The sequence below is a fragment of the Pyrus communis genome, chromosome 12, assembly GCF_041283825.1.
Source record: "Pyrus communis isolate YQ-2024b chromosome 12, ASM4128382v1, whole genome shotgun sequence".
Taxonomy (NCBI): domain Eukaryota; kingdom Viridiplantae; phylum Streptophyta; class Magnoliopsida; order Rosales; family Rosaceae; genus Pyrus; species Pyrus communis.
The window spans coordinates 23,456,233-23,479,943 of record NC_142576.1 but is presented as its reverse complement, the minus strand read 5'-3'; the positions used below and the strand labels follow the sequence as shown (position 1 = coordinate 23,479,943).

The 23,711-nt window shown below is 38.0% G+C and overlaps 3 protein-coding genes across 5 annotated transcripts; all 3 read left to right on the top strand.

The window, feature by feature from the left end:
• The first annotated feature begins 299 nt into the window (after positions 1 to 299).
• Positions 300 to 7,073, top strand: LOC137745927 (kinesin-like protein KIN-5C). Its single transcript, XM_068485958.2, has 23 exons — positions 300 to 479; positions 619 to 748; positions 865 to 1,023; positions 1,116 to 1,465; positions 1,546 to 1,684; positions 1,788 to 1,885; positions 1,973 to 2,129; positions 2,590 to 2,659; positions 2,744 to 2,820; positions 3,148 to 3,201; positions 3,302 to 3,382; positions 3,476 to 3,587; positions 3,670 to 3,756; positions 3,850 to 4,025; positions 4,129 to 4,290; positions 4,406 to 4,513; positions 4,655 to 4,813; positions 4,899 to 4,982; positions 5,074 to 5,279; positions 5,368 to 5,469; positions 5,724 to 5,833; positions 6,237 to 6,388; positions 6,602 to 7,073. Exons 1-23 carry the CDS (start codon positions 421 to 423, stop codon positions 6,797 to 6,799), a joined length of 3,030 nt encoding a protein of 1,009 aa, XP_068342059.2. The 5' UTR covers positions 300 to 420; the 3' UTR covers positions 6,800 to 7,073.
• A 489-nt stretch (positions 7,074 to 7,562) lies between these two features.
• Positions 7,563 to 12,805, top strand: LOC137744566 (putative pentatricopeptide repeat-containing protein At3g23330). 2 transcript variants are annotated; one of them, XM_088681191.1, is made up of 2 exons: positions 7,563 to 9,600; positions 12,224 to 12,805. In XM_088681191.1, exon 1 carries the CDS (start codon positions 7,724 to 7,726, stop codon positions 9,575 to 9,577), a length of 1,854 nt encoding a protein of 617 aa, XP_088537317.1. In that variant the 5' UTR covers positions 7,563 to 7,723; the 3' UTR covers positions 9,578 to 9,600; positions 12,224 to 12,805. The 2 variants fall into 2 exon arrangements, with proteins under 2 accessions (XP_088537317.1, XP_068340450.2); XM_068484349.2 differs by having other exon boundaries at positions 7,618 to 9,573; positions 12,224 to 12,668.
• A 2,158-nt stretch (positions 12,806 to 14,963) lies between these two features.
• LOC137744928 (beta-fructofuranosidase, insoluble isoenzyme 1) lies at positions 14,964 to 19,864 on the top strand. Of its 2 annotated transcripts, none has more exons than XM_088681192.1 (6): positions 14,964 to 15,484; positions 17,450 to 18,303; positions 18,553 to 18,711; positions 18,808 to 19,052; positions 19,294 to 19,387; positions 19,502 to 19,864. In XM_088681192.1, exons 1-6 carry the CDS (start codon positions 15,286 to 15,288, stop codon positions 19,688 to 19,690), a joined length of 1,740 nt encoding a protein of 579 aa, XP_088537318.1. In that variant the 5' UTR covers positions 14,964 to 15,285; the 3' UTR covers positions 19,691 to 19,864. The 2 variants fall into 2 exon arrangements, with proteins under 2 accessions (XP_088537318.1, XP_088537319.1); XM_088681193.1 differs by lacking the exon at positions 14,964 to 15,484 and adding an exon at positions 15,913 to 17,346.
• The last annotated feature ends 3,847 nt before the right edge of the window (positions 19,865 to 23,711 follow it).

The window sequence follows — 23,711 nt, the reverse complement described above, 5'->3', positions numbered from 1 at the left end:
AGCCAAAAGGCCCAAAGTTAGCAGTCTCTCATACCCACACGGCCCAAACCACCTGAAAACTGCGCCGCTACCAGAGCCAGCAAAACATAAAGGCCCAGATCAACCTGTTATTTGAGGCAAGAAACAAGGGCAATACAGTCCATTCACCCTGGCCGAAATTGAAAATTAAAATCGAACAGTCATGACCGTCCGATGTAACATTCTTTGAACTTTGAAGAAGAGCCGTAGATATATTTATAGAGAGAGAGCGCCTCTCGAAATTTCAAATCTCACTCTCATCCCGCTCTCCTCCCATTTCAGACCAGTAGAGAGAGAGAGAGAGAGAGAGAGAGAGAGAGATTTGCGGGAAGCGGATCTACTACAAGTGAGCCCATCATAGGTGCGTCCGATTCTCCGTCGCCTTCTCGCCACCGCATAAGAATGTCCGGCCGCCACGAGAAAGAGAAGGGCGTTAACGTCCAGGTCCTTCTCCGCTGCAGGTATTTACCCTTTCCCGCACTTCATGTCTCTCTTTAGGGTTAGATTTCTTGAAAATCGTTATAAGGCGACATTTTTGAATCTTTGAAATCCCTAATTACTTATCGATTTTGTTAATTGTTACTTATATTGTTGATTTAGGCCGTTTAGTGAGGATGAGTTGCGGAGCAATGCCCCGCAGGTTATTACTTGCAATGAGTACCAGAGGGAAGTGGCCGTGTCTCAGAACATTGCCGGAAAACACATCGATAGGGTTTTCACTTTCGATAAGGTCTTTTCCTGCAACCCAAGTATTGTTTTCTTTAATGTAGATTTTTCGGGTTTTCGAAATTTTGTAATTGGTATGGTTATGGTCAAAATTTTAATTTCTGTGGCTTCTACTTGTAGGTTTTTGGTCCTAATGCTCAGCAAAGAGATCTTTATGATCAAGCTGTGATTCCAATAGTGCACGAAGTCTTGGAAGGCTTCAACTGTACCATTTTTGCGTATGGGCAAACTGGTACCGGTAAGACATACACAATGGAGGGTGAATGCAAAAGGGCAAAGGTATGGTGTTTCAGTCTTGTATTGAGTTTTGTGGTGCTGTTGTCCAAGTTTTTGTCATTAAATTTTTTTGATGTCATGGCCTATTTAAACAGACTGGGCCTAATGGAGAATTGCCTCCCGAGGCTGGAGTTATTCCGAGGGCTGTCCAGCAGATTTTCGATACCCTTGAGGGTCAGAATGCAGAGTACAGTGTGAAAGTCACTTTCTTAGAGCTTTACAACGAAGAGATTACCGATCTTCTTGCTCCAGAGGAACTTAATAGAGTTTCTTTGGAAGATAAGCAGAAAAAGCAGCTGCCTCTGATGGAGGATGGGAAGGGTGGAGTCCTTGTAAGAGGTTTGGAGGAGGAAATTGTGACGAGTGCGAATGAGATTTTCACTCTACTCGAAAGAGGGTCTTCTAAACGTCGTACTGCTGAAACTTTATTGAACAAGCAGTCAAGGTAATGCAAATGCTTCTTTGACCGACTTCATGTATTCAGTGTCAACTTTTGTTCATGGTGTTTTACTTTGTCAATTTCAGTCGGTCACATTCTCTCTTTTCCATCACCATACACATTAAAGAAGCAACCCCTGAAGGTGAAGAGTTGATAAAATGCGGAAAGTTGAATCTGGTTGATTTGGCCGGCTCAGAAAATATTTCTCGTTCGGGTGCTCGAGAGGTGCAGTTCAGTTTGACTGTTCAAGTTTGTTTGTAGTGATAGGAATTGCTCTTTTAAGTTTATGCTTAAACTGTTCTTAATTTTGCGCTCTCACAATTATTAGGGTCGCGCAAGGGAAGCCGGAGAAATCAACAAAAGCTTACTGACTTTAGGGCGAGTAATCAACGCCCTGGTGGAACATCTTGGGCATATCCCATACAGGTTTGCTAAGCACTTGTTTGCTGTTATCTCTATGCCTATACTCGTTGTTCTTCCCAATTCTAATAACAGAGTCGTATTTGAAATCAGGGATAGTAAGCTAACACGGTTACTTCGGGATTCACTTGGAGGAAGAACAAAGACGTGCATCATAGCTACAGTATCGCCTGCTGTGCACTGTCTTGAGGAAACTTTGAGTACGCTGGATTATGCACACAGAGCAAAAAATATAAGAAATAAACCTGAGGTTTGTTATTTCATAATGGTACCCATAGTTTCTTTATCTGATATGATTCTCCACTGTGATCTTTTTGGTCAACTCTACAACAATTGTCTAAGAGAAGTTTGTTGTTGGTGCATAGAAAACTACAGGCTCTTTTGTTACTGGAATAAATACAATAATGAATTCGTCTTCTTGGCAAATTTGTACACCGTTACATGCCTATAGGAGTGATTACTGTTTTGTGAATTTGTTGTTACAAACTTATAGGAGCGATTACTGTTGGTTCCACAAGTAATATGTCTTTTCTTCTGTGAAGACTATAGTTTGGATGAGTTTACAATCCTCACTTTTTATGTTTGTATTTCTTGTTATTTGGTGTTATTGCACAATGGCACTGTTGTATGTGATCTGTGTTAAGTGTTGAAACCTTTTGTATTCTAATGCTTCATAAAATGATGAAGAGCTGTATTTCAACCATTTGTAGGTGAACCAAAAAATGATGAAATCAACTCTTATCAAGGATCTTTATGGTGAAATTGAACGGCTTAAGGCAGGTCAGACACTTTGGCTGCCGGTTTAAGTAAAGTGTCTCTGTAATTTCATATGGTGATTGTTTCTAATATTGTGATTGTGTTCAGAGGTGTATGCTGCGCGTGAGAAGAATGGTGTTTATATCCCGAAGGAGCGATACTATCAGGAAGAAAGTGAAAGGAAGGTATAATATTTTTCTTTAGCTTGTTAAGGATATTATTTGTGTCTGGATCTGTCTGATATCTTTTCTGAGGCACTTCTGTACAATGTTTGTTTGCTGCTTTCTAGAAGGCTGTGCTTACTTACTTTTTGTATTTGTGAAACTTAACTTCTCTTTTCTCCATTTTTTGTTTGTGGTGGGTGTGGGGGGTTGCTATGTTTGCTATTATGGCTTTGCATAAACAAGTCTTTCGATATTTTTGAAAGACATTGTACCTTTCATCGATTAGCTGATTCTGGGGTCTTGTTAATTTTGTTTTGCTGTACTAATTCCCTTTTTTCTTGTGTGTAGTCCATGGCTGATCAGATTGAGAACATGGGGGTTGTAATAGAAAACCATCAGAAGGTTTGTCCATACGATATTTTTTTAAAGATAAGTCATTGACTTATTTCTGGTTTTTTGGCGATATCTAACTTCATTTTTACATGTGGCATGTTATAAACAGCAATTTGAGGAGTTGCAGAATAAATATGATCTCCAGGTTCGACAGTGTTATGATTTGAGTAGCAAACTTGATTCAACTGAGGTGAGCTATCTTCATCTACTCATGTTCATGGTATTTTGGGAAAGGATTTTTTTGCTATAGATTCTGAAAGCTCATTGTAAAACGATGTTGCAGAAAACTTTGAACCATACCACTAAGTTGCTTTCTATCACTGAGGAAGAATTGATGAAATGCCGATATGCTTTGAAGGAGAGGGATTTTATCATTTCCGAGCAGAAGAAAGCTGGTCTGTCTCTGAATCCTTAATTTCTTGAACTTGATTGTTTTCTGCATTTGTGTTTGTTTTGATATTATTGAATGCATGGCAGAAAATGCTTTGGCTCAGCAAGCATGCAATTTGCAGTCTGACTTGGAGAAAGCACTTCACGATAATGCATCCTTGTTTCTAAAAATTGGTTTGTAGCCCTCAACAAGCAATTATATTTAAGTTATTTTAATTGTCAAACAAATTTACTAAGTCTTTGTATTTATGATGTGATACTGTGCAGGTAGAGAGGACAAGCTGAGCGCTGATAATAGGTTGGTAGTGAATAATTACCAGGAAGATCTTGCCAAACAAGTTGGTTCTCTTTGCAATATTGTAGCAACATCGATGTCTCATCAGAATGAACACCTTCAGTGTGTAGAGAATCTTTGTCATTCTTTTTTAAGTGCACATGTTAAGGTATCATTTGAAACTTTCCCTTGCTTTTCTCTCTTATGAGGTTCGTTTATGTTAGGATTGTTTTTTAATGATGTCTTCTTGCTTTTGGACTTCTTGATTTTAGGCAATTATGGACATGAAAAGTAAATTGACATCTTCAAGGACTTTGTATCTTTCTCATATTGAGGCAGTGCAAAATGTTGTGCGTTTGCACAAGGCGAGCTCTAATGCTGGTCTAGAGGAAATTTCATGTTTGGCTTCTTCTAATGTGCAGTCTGTTGAAGAAGTGGGTAGCAATGATGGAGTTCCCCTGTTGCACATATCAGTTTTGTACCATGGATATTTTCTTGTTGCCGCTATCCATTTTTACCAACTTTATTTTTTTATTTTCTTGGAATCAGTTTCTAACTTCAGAGGCTGGTGAAGCAGCTACAATATTTGAGGATCTTCAGAGCGGTCTCTCAACACAGCAGGGTGAAATGACAGCTTTTGCTAAGGAATTGAAACAGGTCCTGCTCTGACATCTACCCTATTACATTTATAATTTAATCTACGAAAATTAAGTTTGTAGCACATCAGTTATTTGCATAGCATGGGGGAAAAATAACTTTGCTTTTTCAATATCTTCTTATTTGGTTTCTGCACAACAGAGATTCAATTCGAGTATTAAGCAAATAAAAGACATTTCTGAGTACTCTCAAGGATTCCTACACAAGCTTTTGGAAGAATCAAAGAGGCTTGAAGATCATGTGGGGCAGACCAATGATATTAAATTAAATAGCATTGCTGAATTTCAGAAGGCTTATGAGGTATAGACAATTACTGCACAGATATATCTGCATTGATATATTTTCTTCTGAAAAATTTCTGACATCCCAAGTGTATGTCACACAGGAGCAATCAAAATCTGATGCAGAGAAGCTTATTGCTGATATCTCTAGTTTAGTCTCCATTCACATGTGCCGTCAGAAAGAGATGGTTTGTTTCCATTGTTGGTTCATTATAATTTTCTCCAAATTAAGATTTTTATTCATTCTCATTCTGAAATGAATGACTGTTGAACTCACAGGTGGATGCCAAGCTTGTTGGTTTCAGAGAAAGTGCTATTGCAGACAAGTATTTCATGGACGGTCATGTTTCCTCCATGGAGGGTATTACCACAGACGCAAAAAGAAAATGGCTGGAATTTTCAATGCAAGCGGAAAATGATGCTAAGGATGGTGTTGACTATTCTGCTGCTAAGCATTGCCGCATGGAGGTCATTCTACAAAAAAGGTAAGTGTATCATTTTTCGTGCCGACTCTTGATCCATATTCTTTTTATTCTTGAATGCTGATGTTTGTTCTGTTCTTTTATTTGTTAGTGTAAGTACTGCTGATACAGCTTTGGAGCACTGGAAAAAGACACAGGAGTCTGTGAATGATATGGGAAATAAACATGTTTCAGCTATGCTGTCACTTATCAGGTAGGGAAACCTTTTTCACATCTTGTTCATCAGGGATTTGTTGCTTTTGCTTAAGTTTTGTATGGGCAACCCCATTAGTCTTCTTGAAAAGAAAATGTACTGGAGAACGAACTGTGCTTCTTAAATTTAACAGATAAAAGGGCCTTTACTTTTAAACAATAAGGGGACATGTTTATCATTCTTATAACATCATAGATTTTGTTTGTTCCATTTCATGTCAATTACCCTTAATCCTTAAATATTTCTTATTGCAGAAATGCTTCGGACGGTAATGAGCAACATGATGTCGAGATCAATTCAGTGAGGGCTGCAGTTGAGCAAGATGTGGCAAAGAATAGTGATGATATCCTTCAGCATGTTGATAGTAAGTTTTCGTTGTCTTACTTTAATATATCCTGAATCTGTCGAGCAGTGATGAGTTGTGTTCAAATGTTTTGTGATCTTTCTTATAATTGTATTGTTCTAGCAATAAACGTTGGCATGATCTAACTGGTCAACAATTGCCTGCTAGTAGTACACATTCCAAAACCTTTCCAGGTTTCGAAACTGGTTGTTACAGTGTAAAACCTACAACTGACTCATTGTTTCATGCATTTAAATTTGAGGAATGAAGTTGGGCAACGATGATGAAATGTAGGCAAAATTTAATGCATTGGAGATCTGAATATGTGCGGTGTAGTGGTTTTGTATCCGTGTTTCTATTGGCTTTGGTTATTAAGAGTCGTACAGACTTCCTAAGCATAATATTTTATCGAATTCTCCTACAGGTGTGTGTGAGCAGGAGCAGGAATCTATATCTAAAATCTTGGAGACTATCAAGGCTCATTCAAACACCCTTGAGACTTTACGGGAGGGTCACTCGGGCCAAGCTGTGTCAATTGAGGAGAGGGCACGGGATACCTTCCAGAACCATTATTTGGTGAGCTTTCTTTCCACACAACTTGTTATTGTGATGTACAAATCAGTCAAGACCATATTCAGAAGGGGAAATAAATTGTGCTTGAACACTTTCTCCTACTTGTCAACCGATGTATAGTAAAGGGAAGAGTAACAAGATATCGAGCATTTTTATTCTTAGTTTGTGCGCTCATTTACAATTCGGTTCATGATTTATGTTTTGATGAATGTGTAGGACTATGAACCTAGTGGATCTACGCCAGAAAAGTCCGAGCCGGAAGTTCCAAGCAAGGGCACCATTGAGTCACTTCGAGCCATGCCAATGGAAGCTCTTGTGGAGGAGTTCCGGGAAAACAATTCCTACGAGTCATTCGATGTGAAGGAGTTGAAACCGTCGCTTATACCTCGCACTCCGCTTACACAACTGAACTAAATGTGGCGCGATGATCATCGCTCGATTACCTGCATGAAATGGAATTTGTATTTGTATCATTATCTTATACTTTTTCTTGCTTCTGAGAAATATAATGTAGCAGAGAGTAGTGGAAGTTGGGGGTGTATGGTTTGCTCCTGGTGCAGTCGGTGTACCAATGAATCCAGTCTTTGGATTTAGCAGTGTAGCTCGATATACATAGGAATTTATATTGGAGGCAGAAAAAACCTACACCTGTTTAATTTTATTCAATCAATGGGGTTGTGTTCAACCACATTTGCCTCTCTTTGCAAGTTTATCTTTCTTTTTGCTTTTACGTTGATTTCGTTATCTCCTTCCATGCCGGCCATGATTTCGCAGTTGCTGCCGGTGCCACCAATCTCTTCCTCTTCCTCTCCCTTCTCTTATTGTCTCTGTACCGGTGAATGCAAATGTTGAAATAAAACTTATAGCATTGTCCTTTGTCTAAGAGCTCATGAGTAGAACTTGCCTCCAAAAACCGACCTGTAACTTGCAAGTTAAGTACGCTTAAATATAGTCTTAAATTATATCCTCCCAAACCTCTTGAATTTATGATAACCTGATTTCGAGAAAGAAAAAGGGAATATACCCTAATTCCATTTTACTTTTAAAACAAAAAAAAGTCAGTATCCGAAGTTTCAAGTTTGATTATCGTAGAAACTTGAAACAAGATCTCTATATTATATTTGTGTATGATGTAATGAAAAATTCTATGATGCTCCGGAGTATAAGATAGTTCGAGCTTTTTAACCTTTAGATTTAGATTTTTTAATTTTAAATAAAGATCTAATGCTTCAAAAACCATGTTTCAGATCATCGTAGCAAATCCGTGACGTGCTGTCTCATTCTGAAACTACAAACTCCAAGACTGTTTGAAACATTGTCAACTCCCACAACCTTGTTATGCTCAAACCGAAAAACCAGACCTTCCTTGTCCCCAACCATGGCATCCTCAGACTCCCATTGTTCTCCACAGCTCCTGCTGTTACAGACACCACGGCTGTCCCTGCCCAACCTCCTTTTCCCCGAACTCTGGACCCCAAATTCTATGTCAACGTCCTGCTCAGCTCCAGAAACATCTTTCACATCCGACAAGTCCATGCCCAAGTGACTGCCAATGGAATGCTCCAAAACCTCACCGTTGCAAACAAGCTGCTTTATATGTACACCGAGCAGAGGGTGCTGGGTGAAGCTTATGCTCTGTTTGGTAGGATGGAGGAGAAAGATGCAGTTTCTTGGAGTGTAATGGTTGGTGGGTTTGTGAAGGCTGGTGATTTTACCAATGGTTTTGCAACATTTAGGGAGCTTATTCGAGGCGGTGTTTCGCCGGATAACTATACGTTGCCTTTTGTGATTAGGGTTTGTAGGGATTTGATGGACCTGCAAATGGGCAGGTTGGTTCATGGCATTGTGTTGAAACATGGGTTGGTTTCGGATAATTTTGTTTGCGCTGCGCTCGTGGACATGTATGCAAAATGTACTGTTATCGATGATGCCCGCCAACTGTTTGATAATATGCAGAGCAGGGATCTTGTGAGTTGGACAGTGATGATTGGTGCATTTGCTGAGTGCAGGAATGCTGATGAGGCTTTGGTTTTGTTTGATCGGATGGTTGATGAAGGTCTTTTACCAGATAAGGTTGCTATGGCTACTGTTGTTAATGCTTGTGCAAAATTGGGGGCTATGCATAAAGCCAGGCTTGTTCATGATTATATATGTAGGAATAAGTTTTCGTTGGATGTGATCTTAGGAACGGCGATGATTGATATGTATGCTAAGTGCGGATGTGTTGATTCTGCTAGGGAAATTTTTGATGGGATGCACGTAAAGAATGTTATAACATGGAGTGCTATGATTGCAGCTTATGGTTATCATGGGCACGGCCGAAAAGCTATTGATATTTTTGAAATGATGTTAAGCAGTGGAGTGTCACCAAATGCAATAACTTTTATTTCGCTATTATATGCTTGTAGTCATTCAGGCTTGATCGAAGAGGGTCTTCGGTTTTTCTCTTCGATGTGGGATGAATATGCTGTCAGAGCAGATGTCAAACATTATACTTGTATGGTTGATCTCTTGGGCCGTGCTGGGAGACTTGATGACGCCTTAAAATTAGTCGAGAGCACGACAGTTGAGAAAGATGAGGGGTTATGGGGAGCTTTTCTTGGCGCATGTAGAATCCATGGGAATGTAGACCTGGCAAAAAAGGTAGTGAATTCTCTTCTTGAACTACAGCCAGAAAACGCGGGGCATTATGTATTGCTTTCAAATATATATGCACGAGAAGGTAGGTGGAAGGAAATGTCAAAAATGAGAGATCTGATGACCCAGAGGAAACTGAAGAAAATTCTGGGTTTGACTTGGATTGAAGTGGATAACAAAATTTACCAATTTAGCGTGGGCGATAGGTCTCATCCATGGTCAGAAAAGATTTATGCGATGATCAAGAGTTTGAATGAGAAGTTGGAGCTGGCTGGTTATGTCCCTGATACAAATTTTGTGTTACATGATGTTGACGAGGAAGTGAAGTTGGGTATGTTGTCTTCACATAGTGAGAAGTTGGCAATTGCATTTGGTCTTCTTGCCACTGCTGATGGAACTCCGATCAGAATTACAAAAAATCTTAGGGTTTGTGGTGACTGCCACTCGTTTATCAAGTTTGTATCGGCTATAACACAAAGGGTTATCATTGTTCGAGATGCAAATCGGTTTCACCACTTCAAAGAAGGGGCATGCTCATGTGGAGATTATTGGTAATCACATATTTGACGATAATTTAGGTTAGTTTTCCCAAAGTCAAAATAAAAAGTTGAGATTTCCTCTCTTGCTTTATTTTTCATCTCATGATATAATTATCCAATATCAATTTAAAAGACATTTAGGTTTTCAATTTTCTAGTGAGTTTATGTCTTTAATAGCACATCATATATTATACACGGATCCACTAAAAGTTTCTTGAATGACATAGATAAAATATGAAAATCTGGATTGTTCTTTACAGGCGGCTTTAGCCAATTTATCTGAGCTGCAAGTGTTCATCTCAACATCTAACATCTGAATCATTGTTCAATAGATAATTTAGGAAGAGGAAAAGGAAGAGTCGGTATGTTTATTATAGTTCTTTTGAAGAGAATACAAGGGTAGTTATATAAGACTCAAATCTGCTCTGGAAATTAGCCTTGAATTAAGCTAATCAGACATGAGTTTGGTTTATTGAAATTTCTTCCTACAAATTCTAGAAACTATTGTTTTTGTTGTCACCCAAATGTATTAAGGCTCATCGTGTGGTGACGTCTGGGATGCCATCTTAGTAGTCTCTTGTGTGTTGTGGAGGTACATGATGACATCCTGTTTGTAGGCACATAATGCTTAAGTGGGAACGGGGCAATAATATTTTTCAGTCGTTTTTCTAGGGGAGCATCAGCATTAAAAAATTTAGTACAATATTTTTCTTTCAATGTGAATGATAATTTTGAAAGTAAAAGAGATCGTAACAAGAAAATAATTCAAGTCTTGACGTAGTTTGGTGGTTATGTTGTTCTTTTATATGTTCAGTTCTTAATTATGTTTTTAATTAGTAACAAGTTTGACATGATTATCATCTTTACTGCAACTTGTGATTAAAATTTTAAGATAGTCTCCCTTCGGATATTTGGTCCCCTGATTAGAACACAGGTGATCTGGTTTTCTAAATTAAATAATATGATTGTTATTTAGTTTCGTATTGTTATTAGGATTGTTGTGTCTGTTTAACCCTTTAAGGGTTATGATTAGTATATTTTGAATCTACATTTTCTCAATAAGCATAAACTTGGAAAACATCAACTCCCCAAGCATCGTTGTTTCCTTTGTTCTCTTAGTCTTTTGGTTCTTGAAATGTTCCTTTTGTGTTACTCTACGTTTACCTTTCCCAGCCCCATCTAGTTCCCTTGTTTCACAATGGTCCACTGAACGTCAAGACCGTGTCATCCCCTCTTCAGGAGGATGTGGACAAGCTTAGAATTTACAAATTTGCAAAAGACCGTAGACCTAGCTGGGCAGGTAGGGATGTCACCTATCCATAAGCGATTGTGTGACCATTTAGGGTACCCAACAGTTAGAATGTCACAATCCATCTGTTGTGTTAGAATGTCACAATCCATCAGTTGTGTTCCTTTGTAATTTTCGCTTTTGCACTTAAATTAATAGCAACAACAATGTGGGTGAACTTGTCATGGATGAAGGGAACCCTATAAATGTCGTCTATTAGTCGATCCTAGGCTTCTAGCTATAGATCAAACTCAGAAACAGAACAACTCCCATCTATTTGTGTCTCACCAGCAACTGTTTTGTACTTTAACGAGACAAATACCTGCTATAGTTACAAACCAATTGAATTCTACCAAACCTAGAGGCAGTAATTACAAACCAAAGTTTAGACCCCTTCCTCAACCATTTAGTGATAAAACAACCCAATCACTGATCCTATTTGTCGAAAACTTATATTTGTAAATTATTAGCTATACCTGATTCTGAGGTATTGTGGAACTAATGATGCTTATCCACCTTGTTAGCACTACTGTTATAGTCTTTTGGATCCTTAATTTTTATGATTATCCTAATTATTAGTTCAATTGATGTTCGACACAAGGAAGACAGGAATTTTCTGAGTTGCTTTCTAGCTATAAACTATGCCAATGCATGATTTAGAGAAAGAACACAAATTATGAAATATTGTATTCGAAGCTTTTGAAACCTCCATTGCTTTGAATTTGTTCTGGACAATAAAATAGCTTTTGGTACAAAAATAAAAACAAAAGTTCTGTGGTGAGACCTGCAAGCTGTTGATTCCATACATCATCTATATCAGGGTGTATTTGTGGCTGCTTTTGGAATGGCTAGAAGGTGGTTTCTGCCTACCATAAGCACTTCAGTCTATGTTTAGTAAGAAAACTTAAAATGTTTCCAAGTCACACAAACAATTTCTCGAGAAGCACTCCCAACTGCTTTTCCAGGAAGCATTTGAATTTTTAATAATAATTTCAACGTGCTTTTAAAGAAAATCACTTCTAGCAGAAACCCTTATGATGAACAAAAGTGCTTCTTATGTAAGCAGTCCCAAATGGCGACCCTAATATATAATGCCATTCCTAACTCTTCAAAATTGAATCATTTGGCCTATCTTTACAGTGTTTTATTTATTTTTTTAATGGTAAATATATCTATTTGTAAGAATTATTGAATGGCTGTGTTTGTCAGCTGGTATAAATGCCATACAGAAGAACAGGTCTTCAATTTGGTTTGCTTTTTCTTCAACTTTTTGTTCTTGCTAGCAGTATTTTTTGTCTCCAACTTTTGGTAGTGGCTGTTTGGTGGGACTAACATGATGTGTGATGGATACCGTCTCTTATCTTTTCTTTCCAGTTGAAGGTTCTTGACAAATCTCATTTAATCTCCATCTGGCAAAGATGATGCTCTCAACTGCAATCTGCGTGTACTTTCATGAAGTTGTGTTCTGCACCTTAATGCTCTCATGACCTATCTCCCGCTCCAAAACCATGCTTGCAATGTCAACACTTTATGTCCGATAGCCAAAGGGATACAAGTGCTCAAATGCACCAAATCTGTATAGTCTCTTCCATCAATTCTATAGGTTCCCAAATATGGCCATGCATTTCACATTGAAGATCTCCATTTTTCAGAGATTGGCTCAAGTCCTATTTGCAAATTTGCTACCAAATGGTAAAGATTGTTGTACAACTTTATGTCCCATCACCAAATCTGAAAACCAAGATGGTAAAGAATACAAGTGCTCACCCAACACCACCCATTTGATAGTGGGTGGAATGGGTGCATGTCATTGTCTCTATGTGCTTGCAAATGTATATATATACATATAAATATGGATATATGTACAAACTAATTTTCTTTTACCTATAGAATCAAACTTGAAAGAGAAGGGTGCCCAAGAGCTTTAAAAAAATGTTATTTTTCTGCCATATCCAATATTCTTGTTTGTCCAACTCTATCGACATTGACCCAGTGGTAACTCTTTTACTTCCTTTGAAACGGCTTCACTTATCTACCAGTAGCATGTAAGTCGCCCCTTCCACATAATTTAGGTTTAGTTGTGCGGTAAAACCGAGCAGCCAGTTGTTAAGAGCTCATAGTTGAATTTCTTGAAAAACTGGCTTGTAAGGGAAGACCGCTCGATAACCACACTAAAATGTCGCATGTGGGACAATTGGGTCGTAATAAAATTTGTACCATTATGATTAAAAATAAAACATTATTATTAAGAGGAGGAATAAGTGTTTAAAATTATTACAATAATTTAAGGGAGGAGAAATTTTAAACTCCGGGTATAAACCCAATTGTCACAAATAATTATCAAATGAAAAGACAAGCATTTCAGTTGGGTCCCTGGTGAGATGTTGGCAGGAGTTGAAGTGAGAGAATAGCTCAAGTGATGTGATTCGAATGTGCATTTGTCTTGATCGGCGAACCGGTGTGAAAGTAAGTGAACATTTTGGGTACAATTTCCTCCACAAGGGCATGTGTATGCAGTGAACATTTTGGGTGCAATTTCCTCCACAAGGGCATGTGTATGCATGTAGTTCCACTTATCTGCCCAACTTATTGCATACAAATTTTCACATGGGACAAATATTTATGTTTTTTAACGAATAAAGCATAGAACACGTATCATATATGAATTAAACTTTAGCTATTGGTATATTATTTCCATTGACGTGTTTAAAACCTAGCTAGCTTAAAAAAACTGTTAAAGGTTCGGAGGTCTCGATGTTAATAATAGTAAAATCATTCAATATAAGAGAAATTTTAACCCGTCTTCAACTCAAGCAACTTCCTCTTACATGTTTGTTTTCATTAGATGGAGATTTGGATTTAATGTGAAAAATTAATTAAATCAGTTTGGATATTAACTGTGTGGACAAATGAAATCATTTTAATGGTAACCAAATTGCTAAACATATATATATATATATATATATTTTTTTTTTTTTTTAATTTGACTTATTTTGTGAATTATGATCCACAAGAGAATATATGATAAACAGTTCCAATGATAAAAAAACGAATATATAAAATAAAACGTCAACATATAATCCATATACATCCTCACTCGAAAACTCTCGTAAAGTTTAATTTATATTTTGTTCTTTCCTTTTTATTAACTAGCAAAAAGAAATTGGAGGGTGGGGTGACTGCACAAGAGAAAATGGACGTCAAAAGTAAAGACTTGTATTTAATAACTAATTCTGCCCTTGTAATCCCTTCAAAATGGGTTGGAAAATCACGAAAATCACTCCTCTTCTGATCTCGATTTTGAAAGCAAATTACATTAACGTCCAGATAAGCGGACAAAATCCAACATTTATCCACATAAGATAAGGACATGCATGTAGATAGGATAGTGTTATTCACATATCCATTTTTCCTTTCACACTCCTCTTAGTTTTCGGTATCAAATAAATTGAAGAATATCAATGACTAAAACTTAACAAGGGTGTGTGAGAGATAAAAATGAGTGTGTGGATAATATTAACCATGTGGATATTCCTGCATTTATCTCTTTATCTGACAATTAGTTTGTTCATTGATTCCGATTTGCGTTTAAACTAATACTAGAGAGATTAAATTTAGAAACAAAAAAAACTAAATGATGTGTCACCAATAGAAATGAGCATGTTTATCAATACTTAAGTAATAAACCAATTATCAACTTCCATGTTATTTAGTTTTCAAAATTATCTACAAATCTAGTCTCTCTAGCATTACCCTTTGAATTTAAAAGGTTTGAAGCAAAATATGACCCATGATTTCCAGCTGTTTTTTAGGATTTACTGAACAATTTTCATCAGAACAGCAAGCCATTACACTAACATCAAGAAATGGAAAAATTAATTTTATTATGATTTTCATACTGTCACATAATACAAATAAACGATAAAGTTTACATTTTTCTAGTCTAATTATACAAATAGTAGATATCATGAAAGAGTTTTGACATCCATTTCAAAAGATTTACTGCTAAACGTGAATTAGAAACTTTAAAGCTTTAAAACGAGGATTATAATCAACAATGTTGGGATCACAATAAAAAACTTTATAAAAAAGAACATAAAGGTGGAGGCAGTGTGTGACCTTTGTGACATAAGATATGACCTTTTTTCTTTTTACTATTTTTCTTTTAAATCCCCAAAACTAACCGCTCGATTAATAAGAAAGCTAATCCTTAATCCAATCCTCTCCAAACCTACCACCATCAGTTTCTCTCCCCTCCCTTTATATATCATACTTCCCTTCATCTTTCAATGCACATTTCCTCTCTCTCCCTCTCTCTCTCTCTCTCTCTCTCCCCAACAAAAACCTTCTTTGTTATTAAGTATCACACTACATAAACATCCTAAGCCTGTTTCCTAATTCTCTCTGATCTGCAAAACTGCAAATTTTCTGTTCTAATGATGGATATTACAGCAATAAAGTTGCTTGTTGAAGTTATTTTTCTCGCTTGTTGTTGTGTTTTTGCTATAAACAACATTACCGGAGTCGAAGCGTTGCACAATGTTTATCCCGAGTTTCAGTCTCTTGCCGCCGTTAAGGCGAAGCAAGTCCACAGAACTGCGTTTCACTTTCAACCTCCCAGAAACTGGATTAACGGTACTATATACTTACTTTGCTCTATTAATTTTTAGATTTTAGCATCATAAACCTTAATTACATTTTACAACTATATTATGATGACGAATTGACGACCATGATCATGAAATTTGGTTTTATTTTTTTCATCTGCATGCGGCTTTGATGAGCTACTCTCTAATTTCCGAGGGATCGAGTTATGAGTGTTCGTTTTGGTCATTTTCTTTTGTTGTTCAGATTTTGATTTACCCTAATTCCTTTTTGATTCAAAGCAAATGATTATCCCATGTTGAAATGCGTAAATAGTTGTTTACTTGCAATCACAGTCCGACATATATGATTGAAAGTAACTAATCACATTACGTGATTTATTTGTTCAAATTTTCTTTTGAAAACTTATTATCCTATGTATGCATGTATGATTATTTCCCTAACTGATATTTTTTTAGCATTGAGACACGCAATTAGCACATAGCAGTTGCCAAAAAAGAAGAAACCAAGCATGCAATTGTGCGACCATGTAAATGTGTTGGGGGATTTGAGAGTGACGTTTACACTTTACAGGCATTTGAGCTCTAGGTTGTTTTTCCCTCCTCATTTTATGGCAATATAAAATTTTCCTTTTTAGTGAAAGAAAACTTGGATAGGTTCTCATCTCTTTTATGTAACAGTTTAAACCATCTTTGACCCAAAACAAAAAAATAGTTTAAACCATCTATTTGATAAACTTTTTAGGCATTCGGAACCAGATGAAGAGCTTGACTCACTAATTATTTTTTCTGGCTTTATGAAAAAAAAACAAATGGTACAACAGATCCGCCATATATACATATATATAGGCCCTTTTATGCAAAAGGAATCTCCATTTTTTGAGATTAGGTATGGTGGGTCACTCCATGCCGAACTTCAACAATCCAAACTATCTATTTTGTAAGTCTCGATTCATAAATAATCTTTACAAAAATTTAATTTAATTTGAAACTATTTGCCTATCTAATTATCAAAGTAAAACTTTATTGTTTCTTATATAACAAAGTATTCATTAATTTCTTTGAATCCAATTAGATGTATTAAATATCTTCGATTTGACTAATATTTTGTAAGGATGATCTATGAGGTGCAACTTAAAAAATAAACGGCTCGGATAGTTAAAATTCGATGTGGTGTGAACCCCACAACTAATCCTATTTTTATTAAAAAATGGGATCCCTTCTTTTAAAAGCTTTCTCTATGTATATATGGAAAGCTTTTAAAAGAAGGGATCCCATTTTTGATCCAAAAAGAATATTTTGATCAACATCGGACTCAGATGATAAAAATATTTTGATCCAAAAAGAATACATATGACAAAATATTATCAATAAAGAGGTGGTTTGTGCTTTTTTCGGTCATTCATTTATGTGTCCTGATAAATAGCCGATCTGGTCGGTTCAGAGCACAGGCTTCATGTGTTATTTCGAAAGTTCTGGTCTTTGTTGTAATTATTCTGTAAATTTTGACCCCAAAAACAAAAAAATATTCTAAATTTCACTTGATGTTCTAGATCTGCTCAGTCAGACTCATTATGTTTATTCTTTGTAAAGATCTGAAAACCCAGTTAAACTGCGGCAGCGCAATAAATACATAATGTTAGATATGAAATACATGTTGATGTGTGGTGTTATTAGTTGATATTCCGTTTGTAGAGTATATTAATGTAAAAACAAAAAGAATACACGTCTTATCATTTAAATGGAATAGTAAATCTACGTGACAGTATTTTGAATATGCTGAAAATCTAATCGTTGATGTTTTATTACAGTCACTGACATTTTAATTGTTTTACCTTTTTTCTTAAATTCGATGGCTGCCCACAAACGAATTAACACCAAAAGACCCCAATGGTGAGTTCTTCATTCCTCCCAACATTGAAATGTTGCAACCCTTTCATTCAATTAACAGTTGTTGTTTTGATTAATTTCTTAATTAATTTCTTAATTTGTTCAGGACCTATGTATTTTGGTGGTCTCTACCACTTGTTCTATCAGTACAATCCTGAAGGGGCTGTGTGGGGCAACATTGTTTGGGCCCATTCAGTGTCCAAAGACCTCATCAATTGGGAAGCCCTGGAGCCAGCCATATCCCCATCCAAGCCCTTTGACGTAAATGGGTGTTGGTCCGGATCCGCCACTGTTCTCCCGGGTAACAAGCCCATTATGCTATACACCGGCATCGACTCCCAAAACCGGCAAGTTCAAAACTATGCTATCCCGGAAAATGCGTCGGACCCCTATCTCCGTAAATGGATTAAGCCCGATAACAACCCGCTCGTGATTCCGGACGCAGGTATCAACGCCACTGCGTTCCGAGACCCGACAACGGCTTGGTGGGGTAATGGACATTGGAAGATGTTGGTGGGAGGCAAAAGGAAGCATAGAGGAATGGCCTATTTGTATAGGAGCAAGGATTTTGTGCATTGGGTGAAGGCCCATCATCCTCTCCACTCTGCTCCCCAAACGGGTATGTGGGAGTGCCCCGATTTTTACCCGGTTCCATTGGTTGGAAAATTAGGGTTGGACACATCAAAAGTTGGTGGAGATGTGAAACATGTGTTGAAAGTGAGCCTTGATGAGACTAGGTATGAGTACTACACGGTTGGAACATATTTTCCTGAGAAAGATAGGTATGTTCCTGACAAAGAATTGGTGGATGGTTGGAGTGGATTGAGATATGACTATGGTACCTTTTATGCATCCAAAACTTTCTTTGATCCTGCAAAGAAGAGGAGAATTTTGTGGGGTTGGGCTAATGAATCTGATACAGCTAGCAATGATGCTGCTAAGGGATGGGCCGGAATTCAGGTAAAATAGTTGCATCAAAATATTTATATCGATTACGTTATTGATCGCATTTATTGATCACATTGTTGATTTCTTTCTTTTATCAACTTGAAACGCATGCAAGTGATTTCACCTATGTAAGAGCTCTTGTCAACAGTGTGATTAGTAAATATGTCAGGCCTATTGTTGATTCTGATTTGTAAAGGATTTCTTTTTTTCAAGCAATATGTGCAAGTATTGAGATCTTTTGTTTGGGGTTTACTTGTACAGACAATTCCAAGGGATGTGTGGCTTAGTCCTGATGGTAAACAATTGCTACAATGGCCTGTTGTAGAATTAGAAACATTACGAGGGAAAAAGGTGGGCATCAACAAGCAAATTCTCAAGCAGGGAGATCATGTTGAAGTCAAAGGAATAACTGCTGCTCAGGTTTGATCCTCTTAAAACCTAGAATTCTTTTTTTTTTTTTTTTTTTTTAAATTTGTGCAACTCGTTTTTTGAACATGTTGATGAACCCTCTTGCAGGCTGATGTTGAAGTTACATTCTCACTTCCGAGTTTGGCCAAGGCTGAAGAATTTAACCCTAGCTGGAGTAACCTTGATGCCCAAACACTCTGTGGTAAAAAGGGTTCAAAAATCCAAGGTGGAATTGGTCCTTTTGGACTCTTGACATTAGCTTCAAAAAACCTAGAGGAATTCACTCCTGTCTTCTTTAGGGTTTTCAAAGCTAAAGGCAGACACGTGGTTCTCATGTGCTCTGATGCAACAAGGTATGTGTCATTTGATTTGCCCAAGTTCTTTCTCATTTTGGTTACAAAGGAGTGTTTTCGAACCATGTATCTCTAGCCTACTTCTGCTCATCACCCTAACCACTCTTATTAACTGGCTAACCCCACTAGCTTTTTGTTTAGGCACTATCTAACCACCATGCAATTCTTAACTTGGTCCTTTTTTGTTGGGAAACATTGTGATTAATTTTTGGTATTGTTTTTCCATTTTTGTTTGGGACAGTTCATCTTTGCAGGACAACCTGTACAGACCATCATTTGCTGGCTTTGTAGATGTAGATTTATCTCACTCTAAGAAGCTTTCCCTCAGGAGTTTGGTAAGTACCTAATTGGAATAAGGTCTTTTACAATCTGTAACTCTTTTATTTATTTAATCAAATGGATATAATTAATCGCTAATTATTGTTTTTCATTTTGGTCTTTAACTACAGATTGATCATTCTGTTGTTGAAAGTTACGGAGCTGGAGGGAAAACATGCATCACATCTAGGGTTTACCCGACTCTAGCGGTAAACAACGGTGCTCACTTGTATGTGTTCAACAATGGGACTCAGCCTGTTACTGCGGAGAGTCTTAATGCATGGAGTATGAATGCTCCAACGATGAACAAGCGGATTTAGGGTGTAGAGAGAAGAGAAAATGATTAGAATATTGTAAATGCCTTGTTTTAATAATGTAGTCTGAGAGCTAGGGAATAATGAAGGATGTATCAGTCATGAAGTTGCTGTCGCTGATGCTTAAGGTTTTACTGGTACTTGTACACATTTTATCATAAAAAATAATTTTATATTTAATTAAGGTGCACACCTTCTATCAAATGTCCTCAAATTAAGAAATTAAGGATATAGAGAAGAGATTTAGCCTAAATGTCAGAGTGCCTAATTAAGGTGATAGTTTGGATTGAAAGCCAGAATGATTATTTTAAGACAGTATAGGAGGTTTTGTGAACTTGTAATCTAATGTGCGACGCAACTAATTAATCCACATGGATAACCCTGTTAATTTTCAAGACAGAAATTAATCTGATATACTTTGCATTATTTTGCTTAAAATGTAGTGACACCATTGTTCATAAAGACATCTAAAAGACAACCTCTCTCATCTAAAACATCCGAATTTAACAGAATATCCATTAGAAAGGGTAATCCAGGTCAACTGTTGCACATCCCTAGTTTTGATGGTTGTGATTCATGTTACAAGATCTTAGATTTCCAGATATGTTAATTCTTACATTATCTTATTGTGAACACGAAAAATTCCTGAAAACAAGAAACCAGAATACGTGTACAAAATAATATTTTTGTGTTTAATGATTTTGGGGTTACGATCTCTCTCAAATTTGGTCATCTGATTCTATCTTCGTAGGGTGTAGGTTTGTGGATGAGTTGTTGATCCAAAGGGCCGTCGGGGCTTGATCTAAGGATGAACAGTTGATGAACGGATCTTCAAGGGGCGTTGGGCTTGATCTTGAAGAATGGGTGTATGGGTTTGTTGAGGTTGTTGATCCAAAGGGCCGTTGGGGCTTGATCTTAGGATGAACAGTTGATGAATGGATCTTCAAGGGGCGTTGGACTTGATCTTGAAGAATGGGTGTATGGATTTCTTCAAGGGCTTTTGGGCTTGATCTTGAAGGTTGATGGATGAGCAGATCTTCAAGGGCTTTTGGGCTTAGTCTTGAAGAACGATTGGATGTGTGGATTTGTTGAGGTTGTTGATCCAAAGGGCCGTTGGGGCTTGATCTTAGGATGAACGGATGATGAATGATGAACACTTTCTTCAAGGGGCCGTCGGGGCTTGATCTTGAGTTGGTGGGAGTTTTTCAAGGGCCGTTGGAGCTTGATCTTGAAGGAGGATTTGACGAAGAACGAAGAGTGCTTTCTTGATCCTTCATGATTTTCTTGAGAGCTTTAGAACTTTAAGGCTTCAAGGTTTTGGTCCCCTGATTCTATCTTCGTAGGATGTAGATTTATTGATCCAAGGGCTGTCGATGCTTGATCTTGGATGAACGGTTGGAAGTTTCTTCAAGGGCCTTCGGGGCTTTGATCTTGAAGGTTGATGGAAGTTTCTTCAAGGGCCGTTGGGCTTGATCTTGAAGGTTGATGGAAGTTTCTTCAAGGGCCTTCGGGGTTTGATCTTGAAGTTTGATGGATGAGCGGATCTTCAAGGGCTTTTGGGCTTCATCTTGAAGAACGGTGATGAACGGATCTTCAAGGGCTTTTGGGCTTGATCTTGAAGAACGGTTGGTTTTCTTCAAGAGCCGTCGGGGCTTGATCTTGAATGAACAGTTGGTTTTCTTCAAGGGCTTTTGGGCTTGATCTTGAAGAATAGATGTGTGGATTTGTTTGTTGATTCAAGGGCCGTCGGGGTTTGATCTTGGATGAACAGTTGTTGAACGGATCTTTAAGGGCCTTTAAGGCTTAATCTTGAAGAACAGTTGTTTGTTGATCCAAGGGCCTTCGGGGCTTGATCTTGGATGAATGATTGCCTCAAGGATTTGACAAAGAACGAAGAGTGCTTTCTCCATTCTTCGGGATTCTTGGGAATTTGGGGGTTGGATGCTTGAGAGCTTTAGAGTTTCAAAGCTTCAAGGATTTTGGATGTGTGAGGAGTATTCTCTTCCATTTTGGGAGTAGAGAAATGTATTTGTGAATTGGTTTCCCAAGGTGATATTTATTCCTCTTGATGGAGAAGCCTATTTATAGGTTTTGAGAGTGAATCACCACCATTCATTTTTTTGGTGAAGTGAGTGGAGGTTGTAGGTGAAGTAAGTGGAGGTTGTAGGTGAAGTGAGTGGAGGTTGTAGGTGAAGTAAGTGGATGTTGTAGGTGAAGTAAGTGTGTGAGGTTGGTGAAGTAAATAAATGTTGTAATTTTAATACATTGGTTAATATTTATTTTACCGAAATTTCGATTTCTGCAAATGCCCCCACTTCAAGGCGCGTCGTAGACATGTGCTTGTCACGTGTAGAAGATGCGTGTTGAAGTCCCTTAATGTAGATGTCAACCCAAGGGCCGTCGAGGCTTGATCTTGAATTGGGCTGGAAATTTCTTCAAGGGCCATCGAGGCTTGATCTTGAGTTCGACTGGAAGATTTTCTGGTTTCCTCCAATCGTTGATTTTCCACAGGCTTAATCTTGAACTGGGCTGGAGGATTCATTTGGTCTCCCCCGAAGGTCTGAACTTACTCCTTTTATCTGGAGTTGAATTTGATTCAAGGGTGGTGAACACTTGATTTTGAATTGGACTTGTGATTTCTTCAAGGGCCATCGAGGCTTGATCTTGAAGAATGGTTGTGCGGATTTCTTCAAGGGCTTTTGGGCTTGATCTTGAAGGTTGATGGATGAGCAGATCTTCAAGGGGTTTTGGGCTTGATCTTGAAGAACAGTTGGAAGTTTCTTCAAGGGGCCGTCGGGGCTTGATCTTGAAGTTTGATGGAAGTTTCTCCAAAGTGTTTGTGTTTTTGTTGATGATGTGACTGTACTTGAAGTTTTGAAGTTTCAAGTTGCCTACGTACCCTTGGTTGAGGAGGGATCAAGTCATGACGTAGTTCAAATGAATGATGGTTTTTTTTTTTTTTTTTTTTTTTTTTTTTTTGGATTTTAATGGTGATTTTGGTGATGATTTTACCGTACACAGTTTATGCTCTTGCGGGCCAGGAGCGTTTGGTGCCGTTCGCAGTTTCAACTCGTGCAGGCAAGGAGCAATTGATGTCGCCTTTTATGCTCGTGTGGACCAGGAGCTTTTGGTGTCGTTTGCAGTTTCAGCTCATGCATGCAAGGAGCGTTGGTTGTCACCTTTTAGGCTCGTGCGAACGAGGAGCTTTTGGTGTCGTTTGCAGTTTCAGCTCATGCAGGCAAGGAGCTTTTGGTTGTCACCTTTTAGGCTAGTGCGAACGAGGAGCTTTTGGTGTCGTTTGCAGTTTCAACTCGTGCAGACAAGGAGCTTGTGGTGCCGTTTGCAGTTTCAGCTCATGCAGGCAAGGAGCGTTGGTTGTCACCTTTTAGGCTCGTGCGAACGATGAGCTTTTGTTCCTTTGACAGAGTTAATGCAGGGGCGGAAGCCGCGGCAAAAAGAGCTCTTGCCTTACTTCGGGTTATGATGCCCGAAATATCACCACTTGCGGCGATGATGTTCTTGTTCTTTGCTTTGATTGTAGGAACAGCTTGATCCTTTCTTGATGCCATTTACGTTTTTCAGTGATTTGAGGATAAAGATGAGAGGTAGAGATATCCCACCGGGCGTGCCAAATTTGTGAACACGAAAAATTCCTGAAAACAAGAAACCAGAATACGTGTACAAAATAATATTTTTGTGTTTAATGATTTTGGGGTTACGATCTCTCTCAAATTTGGTCATCTGATTCTATCTTCGTAGGGTGTAGGTTTGTGGATGAGTTGTTGATCCAAAGGGCCGTCGGGGCTTGATCTAAGGATGAACAGTTGATGAACAGATCTTCAAGGGGCGTTGGGCTTGATCTTGAAGAATGGGTGTATGGGTTTGTTGAGGTTGTTGATCCAAAGGGCCGTTGGGGCTTGATCTTAGGATGAACAGTTGATGAATGGATCTTCAAGGGGCGTTGGGCTTGATCTTGAAGAATGGGTGTATGGATTTCTTCAAGGGCTTTTGGGCTTGATCTTAAAGG